Raw genomic sequence first — 22,152 nt, forward strand, 5'->3', positions numbered from 1 at the left:
AACAAACACTGAACATGCAATCATATTTATTTGAATTGTGAACTACGCAACAGAAAAAACGACATCAATTAGAATGACAAAGTAGTACAGAACTGCCTCAATCCAGCCTTATTTAGTGCAAAAAATTCTACATAATTTACTCGTTTGATGTGATATCAGTGAATCGGATCAAACTAATGTTCGGCGATCACTTAAAAGTCTTTTAATCTACATTACATTTTGGCTGCGTTAAACAATAACAATAATTATTTCAGATACTCTATATCATCAAATTATGAATTCCTAAAGTGTTAGTATGCACAATCAAATTTGAGATCACCCGTTCTCTAAGAAATAAAAGTTTAAGTGACGACATCGTAAACCACGAACTACATCTTTAAAATAATCACTAATGTTAAGCCTTGTTCTTGTAGCAAATAATATGAGAAGCAAGAGATCACAGTATCAATCTTTAATCCTAAAATTCCTAGGAACATCGCCAGGTAACAGAAATTATTGCACCATGTTTTACCAACACCAATCCAAGACAGACGCTTCGAAGAAGAATTGATTACATTGATTGAGATCTGAGGAATGTATTACAAAGGTTTTCATTCAAAAACAACAATGAAGGATTTGCCTGTTCTAATTAAGTTTTTGGATGGCAATACAAAAGGCACAACAATAACAAACCACAAATTTAGTGAAAACTTAGTAAGCCGAAAAAGCATACCTTTTTAGAAACTATAAACTTTCAAGCTGCTTTACAGAAGAAAGTATTAGGTGTATTCTAGCACGTACTGCATGCGTTTCTCGTTCGTAGAAAGCAGCACGTTCACTTAATAACTCAATTTTTTTCGTGATAAAAATCTGCAACAAAATAGTTGTGTATTAGTTACTGTATTGATGATTTAAAAAAAGGAAGTGAAATTTAACAGCAAAATTTCATATCCTAATTTGAAGGCTAAAAAGAGAAAACAACAAACGGAAACATAAATGAAATTATACCACAAAATCGTTAACCAGAAATTGTTTAACCAAAATGACTAACTTCTGCTCGTTCCAAAGTTAATTCGGCGTAAATATCATCGAATAGTTTTACAATTACATGATCCCATTTATCACTGCAACAACAAAAAATATTGTAAAGGTAATTAAACTGAACGTTTCAATAAACTGGAAAAAAAGAGAAAAAAAAAAAAACAGCAAGACATTCCTATAATATTTCCCGATATCAACCATTATTCATCAATTTCTAATCATTCAAACTGTTATAAAACTGTGATTTAGAAACAAAAAACATCTTTAATTTGAATGACTGAAAAACAATTCATTAATAATATTATCATTAACAGTATTTTTTTGTATTAAAAAGATAGTAGAATGTCTTTAGAAATGTCAAAAGTCATCATCAGAAACTAACATCACAGCCTCACAAAAGATATCTTTACCAATATTTGTCTGTGTTTTCAATGGTTCTTCAGAATCCAGTACCTAAAAGGTTGTTAAGATGCAGAGGAAAATAATAAAAAGTACACAATAATTTAAAATATGAAATTAAAAATCCTTCAAAGACTTGACTTTTGAAGAAAATCACTGAAAACTTATTCATACCACTGAAATTTAATTGGCAGATAGAAATGGATGTTTTCGAGGACAGTAATAAGGCTCACTCCATGAATGCAACACATCTGTACAAACATTAATTTGGCTACTGGTTAATCCAAATAAAAAGACGAGTCTACTAACTATTGAGAAGAAAAAAAAAATAAAATTATTACAATCTTGAGTAGTTTTAATTTCGTTTTTTCTTTTGAACTTACCTTAATCTTATTAATGAAAAGTAGTAAAGTCTCATACTCCTTCACTTCATCCACAATGCAATTTACGGCTTTGATCATTTCTTCATAATCTGATTGTAACCTTTCCACAGCAAATTTACGGTACTTTTCACATAATTCATTTTTTTCACTCATTTCAATCCTGTAATAGCACTCATTAATGATGGTTTTATATTTTTACGGTTTACTCGAAGAATCTACAACATATGTATGATTAATAGAAAAACACTTACGTTAATTCACGTACTCTTGTTTTTATAACTGATTCATTATACTAGTATATAAGATTTCTCCTAGTAAAGAATTCGTAAAACCTTCGAATAAGTTAGTTTGCTTTGAATATTTTTACGGTTTACTCGAAGAAATTTTTATTTACCTGTTCAAAGTAAACAGGTAAATAAAAATTTAAATACAGGATAGTGACGTCGCACAACCCACCATCACAAAGTCACCGTCAAACCACGTTTAAGCTGACGGTCCTTCTAGGTTTATATTCGAGTTGCCGCCGTGTTCTTATGTAAGAAGCATGGCTTATTTTTTGATTTCTTTTTTACTCTGTGAAGTATTCTTTAGTTTTTCCATGAAAATAACGGTATTTATCATAGCAGAATCTTGCCTCATCCTACACATATTCAACACGCAAATAACTTATGATTTATTTATCCATATATTTTTTTCTTTAAGGTAGACGATTAATAATAATTGTAATTATTCTCATTTCTTTTCGTTTCATTCTTTCAGGTATGGCAGATTTAGAAGCAAAATTATTGGATTGTGATACAGCTGGTTACTGTAGTAGTAGTAGTGGTAGTGATAATGATGATGATATAAAAATTGATAAGCGGAACAACGTCTTGCAAAGACCTGAAATGGGAACAAAGCAGATAGTGTCAAGAAATTATCGCAATACAGGACCAAAAGGTGTATTAGATGATTATAAAATTTGTAAAGCAAAACTTGAAGAGAAAGAATTAAAAAAATATAAACAGGTAAAAATTCTTTCTTTTTTTTATTTCTGTATCAATTAAATATTTAGCTATTCGATACAATTTTTAGTGAATGAATAATCAATATTTATTAAAATATTTAATATTCTATGCAGTGTTTTATTTTCAACATTGTTATGTATTTTTTTCATACTAAATAGTACGTAGTGCATTTATTATAATTAACTATTACATTTTATTCAAATTAGAAATTATATAGAGCAAATAGCACAAATAACTAATCTCAGACAAATAAAATAAATCATAGGCTAATTTTTTCCATTACATTTTATCTTTGGGCTATTATTTTCAAGTTTACTACTAATTGAGCGAAATAAATTGATATTTTTTTGTCGCTGGTATAATAAGTTCAATTGAACTTATTGAACTTGACTTATTGATATAATTACTATCAAGTAGTAATTATCTTGGAAATAAATTGATCGACGGAAAAAGAAATTAACAATAATATATTTATTTAAATGATAGAAATATTATTAGAGTAGCGAAAGAATAATTTTTATAAATAAATTGAATATATAAATTTCCGTTATGTCTAATAAATAAAATAAGTATTTTATCAGTTATTTCATAAAATTTTCATAAACGAAAGCTTGTGTTATATGCCGATACTATTTTCTTATTATAGCATCTTTTAGATTGTTGCTCAAGCCAAAATATGTACTTTATCAGGAGAGTTGCAAAATGATAATTTGGAAGAAATTCGAAGAAGACGATTATTAGAAATGAAAGATTCTTTATATGCCATGAGAAAAGTAAACTTTTCTTCTATCCTAATTTCCTTATTCAAATCAAGTATTTCATGAAATATAGATAGCTTCTAGTTAGTTAAGAGCTAATTTGTTCATCACAGCTTCCACAATGGCATGATTGGAATATGTAAGTCACTCGTTAGTTGTCACTTCATTTCTATTTGAAAAAAAGATTAAATGATGGAAAAAAATAGTTTTCTTTTTTTTTTCTTGCAGATAGATGAATTAACAGAAAAGGAGCAGTTCCTATGTTATATCGAATCAAATCGGGATAAATGGGTTCTTATTCACATTTACGACGATGATAATGAGGCTTGTATAACCTTGAATAAAGTCTTCAATACGCTCGCTATTCGATATCCTCATTTGAGACTAGCAAAAGTGTTACCATTGACGATTGGAATGTCGCAGCAGTTCGTATGTTTAGCATGATTTATTGTAATTTCTTGTTTCTCCCAAATATTCCATAACTCTACATTTGTAACTTAAATTCTTAATTCGAAATCTTTAATTCATCAACATTCATTAGTTCTTTTCTTTTTAATTAAGAAGATGAATGCCCTTCCAACATTGCAAGTTTATCGGAATGAGTCCCTGTTGGGCAACTTTGTCCGTATAACGGATCAGCTTGGAGAGAAATTCACGGTGGATCAATTAATTCGTTTTCTAAGCGAGTTAGTTTTTTTCTTTCGGTAATAGTGATATATGACGTCAAATTATATAATATCAGATTTCATTTCTGTTTAATGCACTTGATCTACTTTTCTTAACTAATATAAAGTTGAATAACCATCGAAATAATGCATACGTATCAGCTGATTGTCATTTAATTTATTAATATTCATTTTTGAAGGAATGAAATAGAGCTAGGAATATCCGAATATCGAATAAGTAATCATGGTGATGACGATATAACCGGTTTTGATGATTAGTGGAAATGCTGTTATAGTTTGAGTTGTGGTTCGATCTTGTATTTCATGTACTTTTTTCTCTTATTCTTCTTTTTGTCTACATTTTCAACGCTGTTTTATAGTATGATTTTATGGTATATGGCTGTATATTTTCGATAAAATTAATCATATTGAGAGAGTGGATTTTTATCCAAGCATATTCAATAGCTTTATGATGCTTGCAATTTATAGATAGATGTAAAAGCATATTAAATGACTGATCCATTTGATTTTTTGTTGACGCTTTGATCATTTTTTTTATACATGCTTTCATGTATTCATTTATTTGAATACATGTTAATAATTCATTCAATTTTAGGTCATTCATTTTTGATATTTGTATTTGTGTATTTTAAATGAATAATGCTGTCTAATGTATTGCTGTTTCTATCATACTAATTACGACAAAGCATAGCATCCATATGGTTAATTATATGTCTCAACTTGGAATTACTGAAAACATTGTTTGAGTTGTTACGTGAACTAATAAGGGAACTGCAGAGTTTTCTTTCTTTCTTTTTTTTTTTTTTTTTGATTTTTTTGATTTTTTTTTAGTAATATAATGATTAAGAAGGTACACAACAAATGGGTAGAAAAAAAAGGAAACTGAAGGAATGGTAGAGGTTTTTTTGTTATAATCATTGTTACTTTTTTATGGTCAATATGTTTTTGCTTATGTCGAGTTATATTATAAAATGAGTGGATTATGTTATCACATTTCAACTAAATTTTAAATAAGTGATAACCAGAAGATAATCAGAATACTGGAAAATTAGCGGTTAATTGTCGGTAACACTTAGTAAGGTCAGAAGTTTTGATAAGGTTTGAAAAAAGGGATGTAGTCTTGGGAAGTTTGAAAAGGAAATTTCAATAATCCGGTAGATGCTACGAGTGAGGCAGGATTTTCAGGTCGATTTTCAAAACGAATTCGAAAAATTCGAAGATTTTCGGTTTCATTGGTAAAAAAAAAATGGTAAAAAGGTTGTGAAATACTTAATATGCAAAATGGATGAGGATCGTTATTTATACTCTCCGCTGGGTATTATGTTTGTTACTATGGGTGAAAATCATGAACAAGTCTCGTTTGCTTATCCGTTTCAAAATGCTTCAACTGTTACATCCGGTGTGCTGTTCATTTATATCATAAATTCAGATAACAATTAGTTTACAACTAAATTTTCTGACCTGAATTATCTATGTTTTTTATAATTTATCATTCAAACATTAAATTTCTTTATAACTATTGAGATGTTGGAGATTTCAGAAATAAATGTATTTTAAAACAATAAAATTAAGGGAGAGAAAGTTGCACAAATTTATATCTTTTTTTTTAGAGTTGCAATCTTTTTCATCCTCTGAACCGTATCCAACTATTTGTGCGTAAGTTCAATTATTTTCCAAATTTTAGAGATCAAATTCTGGTCATATATAAAAATATAAAAATATCGAATAATCTTTTCGTGTAGTATCTAAATTGAATAAGTTTTATATAGAATAAAATTTAATAACTGTAGTACTTGTTAGTAACAGTAAAAATCTTTACTTCTTATTTTCTTACTTTTTTTTTTTTCAGAAGAACTATACTGTGCAGTATGATAAAGCTTTTGTGTTAAACATTTTTTTTTATGATAACGTTAAATGAAATTCACACATTCATTTACAAATTTTTTGCATTTTCTAGACAATCACTGAAAGGTAGTGAAGAGCGTAATAGCAGTGATGCAGAACAATATGGGTATATTTTGTTTTGTAAATTTTTTTTAATAACTTCTTAAAATGCAAATGTTCTCATTATATTTTAAATTCATATGACCAGAATTGCGTAAAAATGTTACATATTCGTTTAGCAAAAAATTAATGCTTTCTGTTCAGGGTACCAACAAAAATTCTTTCACATCTACTCTCTGCTAGGGGTATTTGTGAAAAACCATTCGAAATTAAGATTGATAATATACGATTTGCTGGTTTTCCTAAAACCGTAAGATTTTTTCATTCTTCCAGTGCTTTAATTTCTATTTTAAATTATAACGTGCTTTCTTAAAATTATATTTCATATTATTATGGAATATACTACACCAGAATTTCAAACGGAATGTTTCGAATTTTAAAAATCAACAATTGAAATGATTAAGATTTGCTGATTTCAAAAAAGTTATATTTTTATAACAAATATTCTGTCAATCTTAAGGTCTCACATCCAACCGGTCGCTCACCGCAGACGTTTCATGTTGTTTTCATTTTAATTGCAAAGGTGACAGCTGATCTCGTTACTTCATTTCAGGAACTCAGGTGCTTTTCTTGTTATGAATTAAAATTCTAGACAGAAAATACTGGGAACTTTTGATTAATTCAAAAAAAGTGTTTTTTATAAGTTGAGAACACTGATTATCATCTCTAAATTTTTCAGTCGTAAAATTGCCATTGCAATTGATGAAGAGCAAACACGTTGTGATTATTTGGCAGAACAGATGACAATAATATTAAATGAACATGAAAAAAACGAATCACTTCCAGAAGGTAATTAGATGTAATTTTGTATGCTGCTTAAATTTTGATGCATCATAAACCTTAGAATTTATGAAGACTAGAATATTTGTTTTAGCTTTTGGTTTGAATTTGAATTTTCTAGGTCAGGCATTTCCGTATCATGAGGTGCTAGCACACTGTTCACTGGCACAAGATCTTCGAGATATATTCAGTGATGTTAGTGAACATGGCGTAGTTCACGTTTTCCTAAATGATTGTATTGAGGTGGGCTTTTGCGTCGAACCGCGTGCGCTTTTGCATGCGGGATTGACGCCTAAGACGAGGTAAGTATGAATTTGCATACTGTTTCATTGATTTCATTATTATTGTTCATTATTATTATTATTGTTTGTATATGAAAATCTTCATACAAATTAATTATAGCTTTTGAAAATTCGAAAAAAAATTGCTTTTGTTATGCTTAAGGAGTGAAATAGAGGCAACTATCCGACGCCTACGGCCATATCATGGAATTTTGCTTCTGGAAGATGCTATACCAGGACATGATTCAAATCCGGCATTACATTTTTTCCTGAAACATTGTCATCCGGATCAAAGGTTTGCTTATGTAGGATTTTTTGATCATGTTCAAATACAAAAAAAAAAAAACTACAAAATTAGAATTTTAATTACTTCGTTAGAATTCAAACATTCTTTTCTTTTTCAGTCTAATAAGCATCAGCGACTCATCGGGTCTTTCATTGTTCCAAGTTCTTACTGTCGTTAGACATTTGCTATTATGGGCACGCGCTATCGTCATATATCCACTGTGCAGTAGTAATGTTTACACTTCCGCAACTTCACCGAAACCGTTGTCAAGGTTAACTTTCAATTTCTGGAATTTTCTGTGATGGAAAATAAGTTTTAATAGAACTCTACTATTCAGTTAGCAAAGAACAAACAATTGCAATTTTTAGATGTTGTCTTTTTTGATTATTCAACTTCTGAAAAATCAAAATTAGCAAGAGGAAGTCAGAATTTTGAAAAATCAAAAGCCCATCAGAAACTATTTGTAGTTTTTTCGGAAGAAGTCAAAATTTTTAAAAACAAAGGTTTAAAAAAAGACAGAAAAATTAAAATTTTCCAAATTTTGCAAAAAAAATTACGCAACTCTTGCTTATCCTAATAATTTAATTGTTCTTAAAATGTTGACTTCTTATATTTAGAATGAACTACAGAAACTGGTAAACAATTCTTTCTTTTTTTTCCAAGGCTAAGTGAACAATTCAGTGAAATTTTCGAAAATGCTCATTTACCTACTATACTGGCGCAATTCTCTCCACCATGTACATTAGAGGAATTCACGAACGCTTCAATGCATAGTTTCAGTGAGCAGGTATATTTCATATTGATAGGATAATCAGTATAGAAATACTTAAAGCCTTTTTAAATAACTTCCTATGAATATCTCATCTCAAAATTTCACTCTTATCAAGAAGTTATTGCTGAAACTGAGCTCAGCTTTATATTGACCTTCATTTGACCCCACTAACCTTTTTTACTAACAATGGCAGTTGTACAATTATTTCCTACCCATTTGATATTCATGGTTAAATTTCAAAATGAAAATAAATTTTTTGGAAAAAAAAATGGATTTTTTGAAAATAAGTTTTTGCATCGAGTGAAACATCGAATCAGTGAAAAAATTCCTGTTACAAATGAAATTTTACATCTAATTATGTGGAATAATCATAAAAGAAATTGTATGTAGAAGTTGAAGACAGTAGTTCCAATAACCTGTTAAAATTTCATTAATCTTAATAGTAATAATTAAATTTGAGTTGAAAATGAGTATACTCATTTTCGTGTAATAGTAATGATTAGATTAGGCTAAGGAAAATTTCAAATGAATATTTTATGATACAATTAAACAAACATATAAGTACACAATTAATCGTTCTCATTCATATCATTCTAGACAAAGACGCATTATTTTCAGCAACTTCGCATACGAATGGTTGCACGACTATTGCGAGATGAACTAATCATGCAACTTCATACATTTCTTTATTTGATGCCACCTTTTTCACATGAAATTATCAATGAGTCCGTTTTTTTTTTTTTTTTTCGGAGAAAAAGGCAAAAAATGCTATTGAAAAATGACTTCTTGTAATTTTTTTTTTAAGATCTACTATGGATATAGATCAAGATGATCACTTGAACCGTTTATTGTCAAGTGTAATGTTGACAACCGAAGTTAAAGCTTCAGTGATTCAAGTATATAAAACAATGCTTAAGCGACATCCACAGCAGTGTGCTGAAGACTTGCTTGATCTGTTTTTAAAGTAAGGTTTCATTATTTTAAAAATCTCTCAGAAAAAAGTGAGCATCTGGAAAAGAAGGACTGATACTTTTCAGACTGGTACCTTACTTACGTGGTGAACATCATGTCGAAGATATAATGTATAGAATGAATTTGGAGCGATCATCTATAATGCGTGTTTTGGATACATTTGCTTGCGTAATTGCACCGTTTATGAGACCAGAATATGTTTAAATAGTATTTGTATGAAGTACATAATTCATTGTTATCACTCTTGTTAAAAAATTTTTTTTTTCCAAACCAGTTATTTGGTTATTGAAAACAGCTTAGATACTCTTTTTTCGAAGTAACGACTGCATAGTTCATTTATCAATTTTTAAGTCGCTTCTACTTTTTGCTTGGAATAAACATTTAATTTTCCATTCAAGAAATCCATAACATCAAGAAACTATATATGTGGCGTAACAATATATAAATTGTTCCATTTTTTTTTTTTTTTTTTGTATTTTGTTTGTCATTATCTCCCATAAATTCTGATTGATTTAAAATTGACTTATGTTGTGCCCTTCTGCTCATCGTAATTTTTCTATTCAAGAAATACATATATATGGATTAGCAATATGAAAATTTGTTTCATTCTTTTTGCATTTTTGTATGCAACAGAACTCTCTAGTGTTTACAAGAGTTCATCCGGATTAAGCTTCAAATATCTTCAAGTACATTATAATCAGTGTATTATTAATGGTAAGAAACAAACGCATTTTATGAAATATTAATTTTGCTTCTATTTCTAATTTTTTTCGAAAAATTTGCATACATTTACTGCAATTCTTGCAAAGACTTCTTCCAAAGAAGTGACCTTTTTCGGAATAAGATGGAATGAAGTACTCGATCAAGGATTCGTTTTCATGCTTTGTTCTGAACTGCAATGCTTTGGCTACGGTTAAATGCCTAATAGATTTTATGTGCATTATTTAAAAAACTTGAAGAATCAAAATAGCATTTCACTATTAATTTCAAGAAGATACAAGGTCTTTAAAACTCAGCAACTTCTCTCGTTCCTTTCCACGTGCGACGCCTAATCTCTTTTCTTCCTCATCAATTTTTTTCCAATCATTCCACGTCAAAAACTCTACATTCCGCGATAGTAACCGTTGATATGAACCCGTAATTTGTGCTTCTTTCAAACCATACTTTTGCAAATCGAAACTAAGTCGTTCAGCTACATTTCTGGCATTCATCTAAATAAAAACAATGATTAATCAAGTGCACTCTATTTATAAAAGCGAAAAAATGCAACAAATAGTATATACGCATGCATTCAACTTTTGCGTTACATAATTTCTAAGCCAATATTACTTATGTTATTTCATACAAAAATCATTCAGATCAAACTTGTGTATGCGCAATAATTCCTCGAGGCGTATGTGCGCACCAACCCGAGGCATAGACTAAGATTTCTTCTTCCGTTGCTACACGAATAGCATCAAGCATTTTAATTTCACCATCTTTATTCACTGGTAATCCATCTAGAGCAACATTTTCGAATCCAATACAGTAGAGTAGAAGACCGCATGGAAGATCTTCTTTATGACCGGTCAATGAGTGAGCTACCTGTAGTGCTTTGACCATTCCACGACTGTCCGTCAAAACCTATGATAGATATCTTTGTTCTCCATCGGAAAAAGTTATAAGAAAAATGAATAAAAAAAACATTCATTATAAAAGTCCCCGGAGAATATTATTGCAACCAAGTGGTCAACAAAGAAAATCGAAATTTAAGCAAAATTAAAACAAAGATAACCTATGTCATTAAGGCAGAGAATAAAATCTAGAACAAATACGATAATTTTGAAAAAAAAAAAAAAAAAGTATGAAAATCTTTGGAAAAATACCACAGCTGTAAATTTTAGATTCAAAATAAACCTTTGTTGGTGTTCTACGAAACAGCAATTGGCAATGACGATCGGACATCGGTTTATCCAAATGACTATTATTTAAAATCAGCTCAGAAATACGCTTCTTTGGTCTTGACAATGTATCTTGTGCTTCTTTCACAGCGAGCAGGTCAGAACTTTCAATTTCTACAGAAAATGAGCAATTCGATAGTGTAATTTGTTCCCGTAACTCTTTTATAGTGAATGAAACCTGAAAAAAAAAAAAAAAAACCATTTCAAATCCGAAACCAGTGCTTGGAAAATAACGTTTAGCGAAAACTTAAAATTTCTTTGAACAAATAATCTGAATAAATTTCATCATTATAGTGAGACTTAATTCAAGACCTTAAAAACAAACTAACATCAAGTAGACCTCTTCGACCAACAATGGTTACATGACGTATTTCAGAACGCGAAAGAGTTTGTAATATTGGTGCTGGGATATCGGTCTTCAGCAACCGATCCGTTCCGGCTGAAAGTATCACACGTGAACAATCTAACGCTACGTTACCGTTGCCAATGATAACCTGAAATAATTTTATATTGAGTCTTCAATGAAATGAAAACATGTTAAAAGCAAGAAAAGTGAGAGAAATGAAAAAATTGACTAATTTTTGATTCAATTTCTTCATAACGTTTAAATGTTACTCAAACTGTCACCGCTTCTCTGCAGTTCAAGAGCGGCGCTTTGGTACCAGACATCCCATTATACCAAAATACAAAGTCGCCACCCGAAAAAACATTCGTCGCATCGACTCCGGGGATTTTTAATCGTCTTTGACGTCGTGCACCGTATGCTAGTACCACAGCATCATAATCCGAACAAAGTTCGTCAAATTTGATATCTCGACCAATGTAAACGTTGCAAAATAATTTCAGTCTGCAAAAATACACTTAGGTAAAATTTCCAGCTTTTGTAAGAAATTTTCAAATTCAGTGAAAAAAGATTTAGGAAGAAGAAATATTTGAATGAAGAATGTACAGCTTAATTTCTTATAGATGTGGATGAACGTAAAATATCATAGGAGATAACATAAAACATTGTATAGATATCATAGAAACATATGATTTGTGATTGACAAACTGTAAAACTCTCAAAATAACAACTGATAGTACATAAATTCAAGGAAAATAAGTGGAATAAAAGCTTGTAAGCATCCTGAATAATTAAATATTTATCAAATATGCTAACCAAATATTAGCATGAAGATGAATAGTAATCGAACTTTGAATCTTTTTACACTTCATAATTTTAAATAGTTGAAAAGAAATTCAAAATCTATATGATTAGGTAGTTTATTTAAAGAAAGATTCATTAACAAAATGAGTGGAAGTAAACCGAAAAGAACAGAAACATTTCAATTTCAAAATACGGATGACTCAGGTTAAATTAGATAAAACTTAAATGCTATGTAAAGCCAACTACATACTAGACAAATATTTGGTATTAATTGCATAGGAAAAAAGGACAGTCAAAGTTTGAGTTCATGTATCCGCAGCTTTCCTCACCTATCTTGATTCTCGACAAACAGTCTGTCAAAATGTGCTAAGCAGTTTTTCATTTCAGGATGATCTGGCGCTATTCCATATCGAGCTAAACCATATGGCACCATATTGCTTTCGTAAACATCAATATAACATTGCGGTAATCGGCGAAGTACTCCGGCGCAAACGTAGAGACCTAAAATTTCAAATTCTATTTTTTTTTTCTTTTTTCCTTTATTTTTTACTATCTACCGAATTAAATATCAAAAACATTGAATAATTGCTGAATACAGATGCTTTAAATTACACTGATTAAAAGAGATAAAAGAGATTATATTACTCTTCCATTATCCTATAACTATTATTTGCCCATTTGTTGTCAAATATAAAAGAGACAAATATTGACTTTCACACTCATTTCATTTAATAATTACATATTCAGCTTCATATAGGATGAAATTTTTGTTTGTCAACTAGCAATAACTGTTAGGATAGCAAAAATTTGATGAAAACGTAAAATTACCAGCCGGTCCGGCTCCAACAACAGCAATACGTGGAGACCGTGAAAACGTGGCCAGACTACGTCTAATCCATGACACAGTTACTGAGGTACACAGCTTAAGGATAGTAGCTTCTCTAAACATTTTACCATGCAATATCAACATCCATCAGATGACTAAAACCAATTCATCAGTACTGACACTAAAAAAAAAGATGATAATTTTACATCATTTACATCATTAAGTACCAAATTCATACACCAACTAAATTCCACATCTAGAAAATAGATGACAAAATCAAGTAGTCGGAAAGTTTAAGAATCCTCAAATCTACATATTTCATGTCTCCATCGAATTTATGACTCATACAAATTGAACATTTGTGTTAGGAGAAAAAAAATGGCATATAACGATGCCATCAAATCCACGCTACATGATGCCGAACGTCAGCGCTTTTACTAATAGTCCTGGAACTTCAAGAATTCTCAAATCATCGTATATTCAGAAGTGCGAAATTGTCTTTTCGAATAATAAGAAATGCTGCGCAAAACACCCACACGATTTAATTTACGTTTTATTGATAACGAAAATTGAAAGTAAAATTTATTCAAAACCATTTGAAAGATCAATGAAGAAGAAAAAAGCATACTATAAGCTTTAGAATAAGGGTAAAAAAATATTAAGAAAATATGAGAGTTTTAACAAACATAAAAAGTCAATTCAAACATCATAATAAATTTAGGATAACAATAAGCAAGGAATTGTTTACATTATTCGTCGAGATATTCGTACATGTACGGCTGAAATAAAGCGATTTCGTGTTTTAAAATCCACTTCGTCGTATAGTGGGAATAAATTGTCTGTGACCTAAAATAAAAAATGACCTGAAATATCTTGTTTAACTTAATAATCGACGATAAAATAAGTCAGTAAACTGCTTAATGAAATCCCACATCAATAGCCTACAAAATCAGTTGATGACCTCTTCCAAACGACAGCGCAAAAATACATTCAACAAAGTTGAAGTCCTTTAATCGACCTTTCTGGTTTCAAAACAAGAAAGCCTCAATCCCCATATTATTAAGCTTACAACTTCTACTTTTGATTTCAAATCATATTTAGTAAAGTGATCACTTTATTTATTTTCTGAAAGTTAGCTGGAATTATAAGCTTGGACTAAATTTCTCACAAAACTCTAACCATCAAATTAAAAAATCCCGAAACTTAGATTGGAGCATCTTACTGTGACAGGAAATATTCATTACATACTCTTTCTCACAGCATACTATTCATGTGAACTATATCTTACCTTAACAGTACCAGTTCTGACATCTATTTTCACCGTATCGACTAACTTTCGCTGGATTTGTAATGCAACATTTATCGTCCGGCTAACTGCTGCCCCTAAGCCGTGTAGTACAACTTCATCCATCTTCTCGTCCAGAAGTTTAATTATCCGACCTTTTTGTGCTGCGATACTTGTATGCCTGTAAGTAATAGAAGAACCTCTCTAAGTTAGTTTATTATATTTCTATTTGTAAATAAAATATTTTAGGAAATATAATATGAAACCATCCACCAACGCTTTGCCTTGTTAAAACACAAACTCTTTATGAGCTAGAATCAAAAAATTATGCTAATAATAGTTCAACAGACAATTCATGAAAGAGAGTCATGATGCATCATCAAAATGCATATCTCAAATAATCAATGAATCCATAAATACATAAAGAAAAAAGAACTAAATAAAAAAGAAAGGAAAAGAGAAGTTAACGGACCTTGTTATATAAATGTCATTTTTTTCTTTTGGAAATTGTGGTGGAAGATTCTTCCGCAGTTCGTATTCTACCTGAAAGGTAAAGTATGAAAATACAGTAATGTATAATAAATATAAGAAAAAAATACACGAATATGTAATAAAAAAGAGATATAGAATATATAAGAAAACCTCACTCTTACGCCATAATTTTTTTTTGACCAGTCATTTCACAAGCAGATGACAAATGCAGGAGGCCAAACTACTTAACGTCATTTTTTTATCTTTTTATTCTAGTACACGGAAAGTAAGAAAGATGATGCCAATAATAAGGAACAGTAACAGCTTTTTTTTCAATATATGGAAAAAGTCTTGTATATACATATTTCGAATAGATAAACTTAAGTTATGGCAGTTGTTTGGTGAACATGTAAGAAGGTATTTCTAGTTATAGCATTGCCTGTACACCAAAAAAGAATAAGTCAATGAATCGCTCCAGCTGATTCATTTTTTCGACAGTTTAGTACACTTATAATTGAATGAAAAAAATATTTTACATTACAAAAAAAAAACTGAATATCCGTAATTCAATCCAAAGTATCAGGAAAATCAGGAACAAAGTTTATTGAAGAGCTAAAAAGTAACAAATCCATCATACCTCATCAATATGTGTCATCGCTGCACATCGACAAGATGATTAAAAGAAAAGAACAACGAATGCCATCGAGAAGCAAGCGAGGGCAATCCACGGACTTAAACGCTCTCCGATTCGAGCACACTTCCAAAAGACACCCAGGAAACTGAAAAAAAAAAATTTATTTCAACTTAGTTTAATTTCAATGTATTCATCTGTATCAACATAATCCATAAATTCCAAGAAAGATGCAGTTGAAAGATTCAACGCATAAATAAAATTAAACATTTCCACTACTGTTCATTATTTGTAGTTCATTATTTGTATATAGTGACGTGCCTCAGTTTGCTAACGTATTTTACAAGCTATCCTTCAAAATGAATTGAACTTAATAGCAACGAAATACAGCATTTTAAAATCATTTTGATTTTAATTTTTTAACCAATCTATCATTGCTTTGGTTGGATCTATGACAGTTAACTGAATAAGGAAAAAATCCATGCACGAGTTGTTTTAGAAAAACCAATTTCGAACACAACTATAAAAAAAAAGAGAAATGAACAAAACTAACCCTTCTTTATTACGATCAATCAGCTTCGGTACAAAAGCACGTACATAAGTACAAGTGCAAATTAACAACAAAATTACGCAGATCAGACTTTGGAAATTGAATAGGGCCGACTAAAATTCAACAAAGTTATTTAAAATAAATGTGAATAATTTAAATGGCAATTAATTTGTCAAAATTGAATTGAAATTTTTGTCATTTTAACAAAAAGGTGAGGAATATAGTAGTTACGTTATGCATCAGGTCTAAGATGAAAAATAAATAACTAGACTATTGAGCACAATTTTAAGACGAAATAAGATATAGACATCTCTGAATATTAATGACAATATAAAGTCAAGCAACTTTGGCTAGGTTACAACAATTAGATGAAAAGAAATACTTTGCCCAAATCCAGTCCTATAAATATTGATCAAAATAATTTCATGAAAAAAACATACCAGCTTGAGAAGATTTGCTTTATGATTGCCCTGAAATGAAAAGAAAAAAAAATATTGATTTTCACTCTATTAATATGAATTCATGCAATTTTATATGAGTCATATAGAAATATTTGGCATACGTCTGATGCTACGTACAACCATCAAACTCAATGTCACGTTCAAACATTTCAGGTTAACTTTATTTTTTTTTTTTTTTATTTTTACTAGAACTTACTGTTTTCTCAATTCTACACATTCTACCTCAAAAATTTTAAGATATGCAAAAATAGTCACAAATATTTTGAGTTAGTGAAGAGATAAAGACTACGTGCACCTCCACGTACAACTCAATAAAGCTCCATTCCACGTGTACATCACGCAACCCCAAACGGGAAGCACGCGATGAAAATGAATTCCCAATGCAGTTTTTGATGCATCTTTAGATGCGAATCGTTTTAAGCTAACATTTTTGGCGTGTAAAATTTGTTGAGTGAGATGATACTTCTCTTACACGTATTTACGTAGTACTTTTACATGTACTTTAACTATATGTTAAACCATAACTATGAATATTTATTTGAATGCATGCAAAAATTGGTAAATTCGTAGAGAAAATAATATATTATGTCATAAAATGAAATATGTAAAAAATTGGAAGACATAAAAAGAAATATGTACAGACTTCAATGTTTACAAATAGATATTAAGTGAAAAACGAAAAATTATGAAAGGAAAATCTGAAAAAAAGCTAAGCATTGAAGGAAAACCTCTGACTTTATTTTGTAAAAGATATTTATTGAATATACAACAATATACTCTTATACTCTTCATGAAGTTTAAAGAAGTTAGCGTTGGATTTCAGAAATGTCCTTTATATGTGAGTTAATTAGCGCATACTTAGAAAGAAAATATCAATAATAATGAAGCCAAGAGGACCAAATTTTTTGTTAATGACATTGGAAATATATTGGAACGAAAATTTCTACCAAAAAATTTCACTTCACTTAATGTTAATACTAGTAAAACTTCACTTAATTATTTGACCCTATAGTATACTTGGAAGCCTTCATCTCTCCGGAAATATTAGTAATTCTAATCAAATTTTGATGATAGGAATTGTTTTATCAACATTAATTATGCATGAGGAACATAATAAGCTTGATATTCAAAAGTAAACAAAAGTGAGGATGGAAGAAACACTATAAATCTTGTTCAAAATGCAGACATGTGTTGGATAAATGTTGAAAAAAGATAAAAAGAAAAAAATCCATAAGAAATTAATTATGTGATTTACACAAACAGGACAAATTTCAAGAATACACAGAATATAGAGAAAAAAATCATTTTTTAAAATCTGTCAAAATTACGAAAAACTACGACATCAAAGTGGATATTATTAAGGAAAAAAAGATATGCTAAATATACACCAAATGATGAAATGCACTGATATTAGAAAGGCAATTAAAAGAATTATGTCTGCAACGGTCTAAATTTCAAAGTCTAATATTAAAGTTTGAAACATTAGTATTAAAATATTGTGATGAAACGAAATAAATCTTAAGGTAACAACACAAAAATTATTCATAACAACCCGTATCACCCGGTTAGTATAAAACCCGCAGTTGTATTTCATTCGAAACACTGCTCGAAAAAATGTTCATCATCACCCCAATCTAGGTAAAACTCATCACGTACCAAATCAAATGTACCATCGGATGAAAACGTGAACAAATTATAGCTTCCATCGTCACAAATTGCAGCTATAGCCTACAAAGTTGGCATATTTATTTCAAAGTTAAAAAATATCGAAATTAAGGCATCAATAACCAAACAGAACCGTTAGCACCAAATCCTTTAAGATTCTGATTTACGGCTATATTTCGAGCACAGTCCATCACTAGAAGCTAGAGATAACAAATGACCTGCTAAGCAAAAAATTGGATCAATTTATAAATTAAAACATCCTAATGATGTTCAACTGAACAAAAAACAAAAAAACTTTCCATAACTTACATGGCTGCGCAAAACAAAACGATTTTTGGCATTCAGTTCAATACCATTCGATTCATTACTATTTTTTAAGAAAGCTAATTCAGTAAGTGTAACATTTTGAGTAGCTTTCGATAATTTGAATTGTATCCGCGCTCGATCAGCATCTTCTGATAAAAGACCAACTTGCTGCCATCTGTAAAAAAATTTTATCATTTTCACTTCTATTTTCTGAAATGTCCATGAAATTTTTTAAAAACTCTTTCGACATCAGTCCTTTCAAAACTCCTTCGAAGTTAGCTTTTTCATCATAACCTACAACTTACAGCTTGTTTTCTTTATATAACAATATAAAGTCCAAAAATTTAGAAAACGTACAATGTTTTCTTGTTCGTCCATGTCGGATCATTATTTTTTACAGCGAAAATATGCACAGTATCTTTATCACTTGCAACCGCCAAAAAAGCAGAACAGGGTGAAAAACGTACGCTGAAAAGACCTTAAAAAATTATGTACGACGAAGATCATTTCCTTCCTTGCATTTCACACTGAATAACTTCTACAAATCTTTAATTTTCACCTGCTTCCAGCTGTACAATCACATGTCATTTGATAGAAACACAATGTACCTTACACACGTTAAACTGACAAAGTTTCATTATACTGTGATGTACGTTTATGGATATCAAATCACAGCAAAAATTTTTTGTGTTCATTTGACGAGTAGAACAAGAAGAGATTTCAACACCAAATAATTGGAATTTGCAAAGATATTTCTATGTCATAATTTACAACTAAAACCATTCAAATAAATAAAGGATCTAGCATTAGGAACTGCTTAGCAAAAAAGTGTTATAATTCAAATAAAATAAGATCTATCGAACTGCTTTAATAAAAGATCTATCATTAGGAACTGAACTCTTAACAAATAAATACCTTACATTTACTTTTTTCTTTCTTTTTTTTCAAATATAAAATTGATATACTAACCAATGTAAAGTAACAGGATCAGCGCCTCGCCTAAATTCACGCATTAATTCAGTAGTTTTCGTATCGAAAATTCGTATCACCGTTCCCTGAAATGTAGGGATGAAGTTCCGTAAGACGTAGAAAAGATTTTAACTGGACTGTAGAAATGATGAAGTTTTAACCAAAAAGTCACCGTCAGGATTAAGATCTAACTTTAATAAAAGCCTTAAAATCACGAATTAAATTGAAATCTCCTTTTCATCCATTCATTTTAATGAAGTAAATATGTCTTACTTTATTTGAACCAGTAGCCAAAAGTGTAGCCGTACTATTTAGTGCCAGCTGCGCCACATCAGACTGATGAGCATTGATTAATGTTGGTGTCAAAGTTGCGTGTCTCGCGACATCACGTAAATTGATATACTTCAAAAAAGATAAAAAATTGAAAACAATATAAAAATTACAATTATGGAAAGGTAAGTTGATCCATAAGTTTCATTTGATCCGAACTACTGTCATTTATTATCACAAAAAAGAATAACTGACATCTTTTAACTATTTAATTTGGGATATTTTTTGTACCTTGAAATACAGCCATATATCCTCAAAATAAAATCCACAATTTCAACCATTGAATCGCTGCATTTAATAAATAGGTTAGAATGTTGATAGTTTGAAAGCATTCGTCAAAAAGTCAAAAAATATTGTCCTTGTTTATTAGTGACTCCCTTACTTTAGGTGTTAAAACTATACTGTTTAGTCCTTCCACATTTAAAACGTCCAGGAAATTACAATCAAGGAAGAAAATCTGATAAACCTGGACACTGCCTATTTGATTTCCTGGATAAATGAGAAGCTCCATATTTGGATCATTGCTAAGTTCACATAACCCATGAATATTCGTCCCCGTTTCGATCGTCTTTATTAAATCTAGTTCTTGTGGAAAATTAAAAACATGAATTTGTTTCATTCCTACTAGAACCATTCTGCAACAGTTGGATAAAAATATATAAACAACTAAAGCAGGATTACTTCTATTTTCAATTTTGCTGTCCAAGAAAAAAACGATAAGAAACTGCACGGACGATGGACTAGGGGATTGGATACTCAAAAATACAAACGAAAACTAATAATCAGTGCAGAGAAAATATCGCTGACCTCGTTTTTGACATCTGGAAGTTCAAAATAGGTGAGGTACTGGTATACTCCATGTAAAAGTCATCCTTCCTTCTTTCATCATTCCAAACCATTACTGTAGTAAAAGAATCATTTGTACAACGACTAATCGTTCAAAAAATATGCATAAAATATTTGATTAAAAAAGTTTCCAAATATATCAAATTTCAATAAAATATCATTAAAAGAGTGTTCCAACTTTCATCACCTTACCGACATTTTCAGCATATTTCGGGCAGAATCCACCACTGACCATTCCAAAAAAATTTGAGCAACCAAGAACTTTGCCAATTCTTAAACTTCCAACGATGCGTTTATCTGTAAACAATAAGGATATTAAACAAAAGATTACGCTAAGCATTCCTGCTAGCTATTTTTGTTCCTGTTTTTCCGGTTGTTTTATTCTTATCGAAATGATTGAAGTTCCAGAAATCCACTGAAATCCTTTTTTCCTGAACAGAACCTAAATCAACGGAATAAATTAAATGGAATGCTATGGTGATTAACTTTTTCTAAAAATTCCTTTCAGAGCCTAATTTGTTCAATCGAATGCGTTTCATTTCATGGTCGAATAATTTCGATAATTAATCAGAACCACAACTTATTCCTGCTCTCTTTGTATTCATTATTAATAATTAGTATTACTTAATTAGTACAGTCTGAATATTTGTGCATTTTCATAATGGAAAACTAACCTAACCGGATTAACTCGTGCAATGGACTGCATTGAAAGATACGAAATCCATCTTCTGTAGCTACGGCAAACATATTTTGCTCCGAATTTACAGAAATTCCATAGACCTTCTTCATTCTGAAAAAAGAAATTATTACCATTAACAATTTTAACTTTTGATTTGTGCTTACCATTGCCCATATCGTTAATGTAATTATTTACTAAATTACTTAGAGTCTTAACAGAAAAGTAATTGTAGTTTAAATCTAACTGACAAATTCCTATTTTTTTTTTTTTTTTCAGCTAACTGATAAGTTAATAAGATTAAATGATTCTTTCGGCTGGTTCTTTCGTGATTTTTTTTTTCGCACTGACTATTACTTAGTTTAATTTTATTATCTTCACGGACATGATATCTTTCACATATTATCTAGTTTAGCATAGAAACGATAATGCAAAACATCAAATCTAACCTAAGAATTTCTCTTCATTATTTCTTTACAACATAACATTCAATCTTTTAACAATACAAAATAGAATAAATTTATTAAATATTTTAACTGAAGAAAATGAATTAAAGTATTTTGAAGAATAGAAAGATAGATGATACATATGATAAAGAAACGATTTTTATTAATGAAGCAATCAAATCTTAACAACAACTTCCGTCGACTATTTACAGAAATATTCAAACTTTCAACAAAACAACAATTTTTTTTCTAATT

At 30.0% G+C, this 22,152-nt stretch overlaps 7 protein-coding genes across 7 annotated transcripts; 2 read left to right on the plus strand and 5 right to left on the minus strand.

Moving 5' to 3' along the window:
• Nucleotides 1-723: 723 nt before the first annotated feature.
• Nucleotides 724-1,955, minus strand: Bm9328 (Uncharacterized protein; the record flags this gene model as incomplete). The annotated part of the gene is made up of 4 exons (XM_001896544.1): nucleotides 724-849; nucleotides 1,031-1,103; nucleotides 1,403-1,473; nucleotides 1,803-1,955. The coding sequence occupies 4 exons, from the start codon at nucleotides 1,953-1,955 to the stop codon at nucleotides 724-726; spliced, it is 423 nt and encodes a 140-aa protein (XP_001896579.1).
• Nucleotides 1,956-2,563: 608 nt separating this feature from the next.
• Nucleotides 2,564-4,511, plus strand: Bma-mau-8 (Phosducin family protein; the record flags this gene model as incomplete). Its single annotated transcript, XM_001896543.2, has 5 exons — nucleotides 2,564-2,809; nucleotides 3,466-3,582; nucleotides 3,796-3,996; nucleotides 4,129-4,253; nucleotides 4,433-4,511. The coding sequence occupies 5 exons, from the start codon at nucleotides 2,564-2,566 to the stop codon at nucleotides 4,509-4,511; spliced, it is 768 nt and encodes a 255-aa protein (XP_001896578.1).
• A 1,023-nt stretch (nucleotides 4,512-5,534) lies between these two features.
• On the plus strand, nucleotides 5,535-9,552 carry Bma-nprl-3 (alpha globin regulatory element containing gene, putative; the record flags this gene model as incomplete). Its single annotated transcript, XM_043080026.1, has 13 exons — nucleotides 5,535-5,652; nucleotides 5,864-5,909; nucleotides 6,211-6,264; nucleotides 6,402-6,507; nucleotides 6,718-6,818; nucleotides 6,937-7,046; nucleotides 7,159-7,339; nucleotides 7,482-7,613; nucleotides 7,723-7,875; nucleotides 8,268-8,391; nucleotides 8,995-9,101; nucleotides 9,182-9,340; nucleotides 9,414-9,552. 13 exons carry the CDS (start codon nucleotides 5,535-5,537, stop codon nucleotides 9,550-9,552), a joined length of 1,530 nt encoding a protein of 509 aa, XP_042935960.1.
• A 782-nt stretch (nucleotides 9,553-10,334) lies between these two features.
• Bm13917 (NADPH:adrenodoxin oxidoreductase, mitochondrial precursor, putative) lies at nucleotides 10,335-13,405 on the minus strand (the record flags this gene model as incomplete). Its single annotated transcript, XM_001902393.2, has 7 exons — nucleotides 10,335-10,559; nucleotides 10,714-10,971; nucleotides 11,245-11,466; nucleotides 11,618-11,782; nucleotides 11,916-12,135; nucleotides 12,765-12,936; nucleotides 13,264-13,405. The coding sequence occupies 7 exons, from the start codon at nucleotides 13,403-13,405 to the stop codon at nucleotides 10,335-10,337; spliced, it is 1,404 nt and encodes a 467-aa protein (XP_001902428.2).
• Nucleotides 13,406-14,005: 600 nt separating this feature from the next.
• Bm6950 (processing of precursor 7, ribonuclease P subunit, putative) lies at nucleotides 14,006-15,672 on the minus strand (the record flags this gene model as incomplete). Its single annotated transcript, XM_001902394.2, has 4 exons — nucleotides 14,006-14,107; nucleotides 14,550-14,727; nucleotides 15,019-15,089; nucleotides 15,655-15,672. 4 exons carry the CDS (start codon nucleotides 15,670-15,672, stop codon nucleotides 14,006-14,008), a joined length of 369 nt encoding a protein of 122 aa, XP_001902429.1.
• A 21-nt stretch (nucleotides 15,673-15,693) lies between these two features.
• On the minus strand, nucleotides 15,694-16,876 carry Bm354 (Uncharacterized protein; the record flags this gene model as incomplete). The annotated part of the gene is made up of 4 exons (XM_043080027.1): nucleotides 15,694-15,796; nucleotides 16,202-16,311; nucleotides 16,639-16,668; nucleotides 16,856-16,876. The coding sequence occupies 4 exons, from the start codon at nucleotides 16,874-16,876 to the stop codon at nucleotides 15,694-15,696; spliced, it is 264 nt and encodes an 87-aa protein (XP_042935961.1).
• A 1,373-nt stretch (nucleotides 16,877-18,249) lies between these two features.
• Nucleotides 18,250-21,621, minus strand: Bma-epg-6 (WD repeat domain, X-linked 1, putative; the record flags this gene model as incomplete). Its single annotated transcript, XM_001902395.2, has 9 exons — nucleotides 18,250-18,387; nucleotides 18,634-18,805; nucleotides 18,988-19,098; nucleotides 19,600-19,685; nucleotides 19,873-20,001; nucleotides 20,396-20,564; nucleotides 20,737-20,830; nucleotides 20,968-21,072; nucleotides 21,450-21,621. The coding sequence occupies 9 exons, from the start codon at nucleotides 21,619-21,621 to the stop codon at nucleotides 18,250-18,252; spliced, it is 1,176 nt and encodes a 391-aa protein (XP_001902430.2).
• Nucleotides 21,622-22,152: the final 531 nt, after the last annotated feature.

The sequence above is a fragment of the Brugia malayi genome (assembly GCF_000002995.4).
Source record: "Brugia malayi strain FR3 genome assembly, contig: Bm_v4_Chr3_scaffold_001, whole genome shotgun sequence".
In the NCBI taxonomy this organism is placed as follows: Eukaryota; Metazoa; Nematoda; class Chromadorea; order Rhabditida; family Onchocercidae; genus Brugia; species Brugia malayi.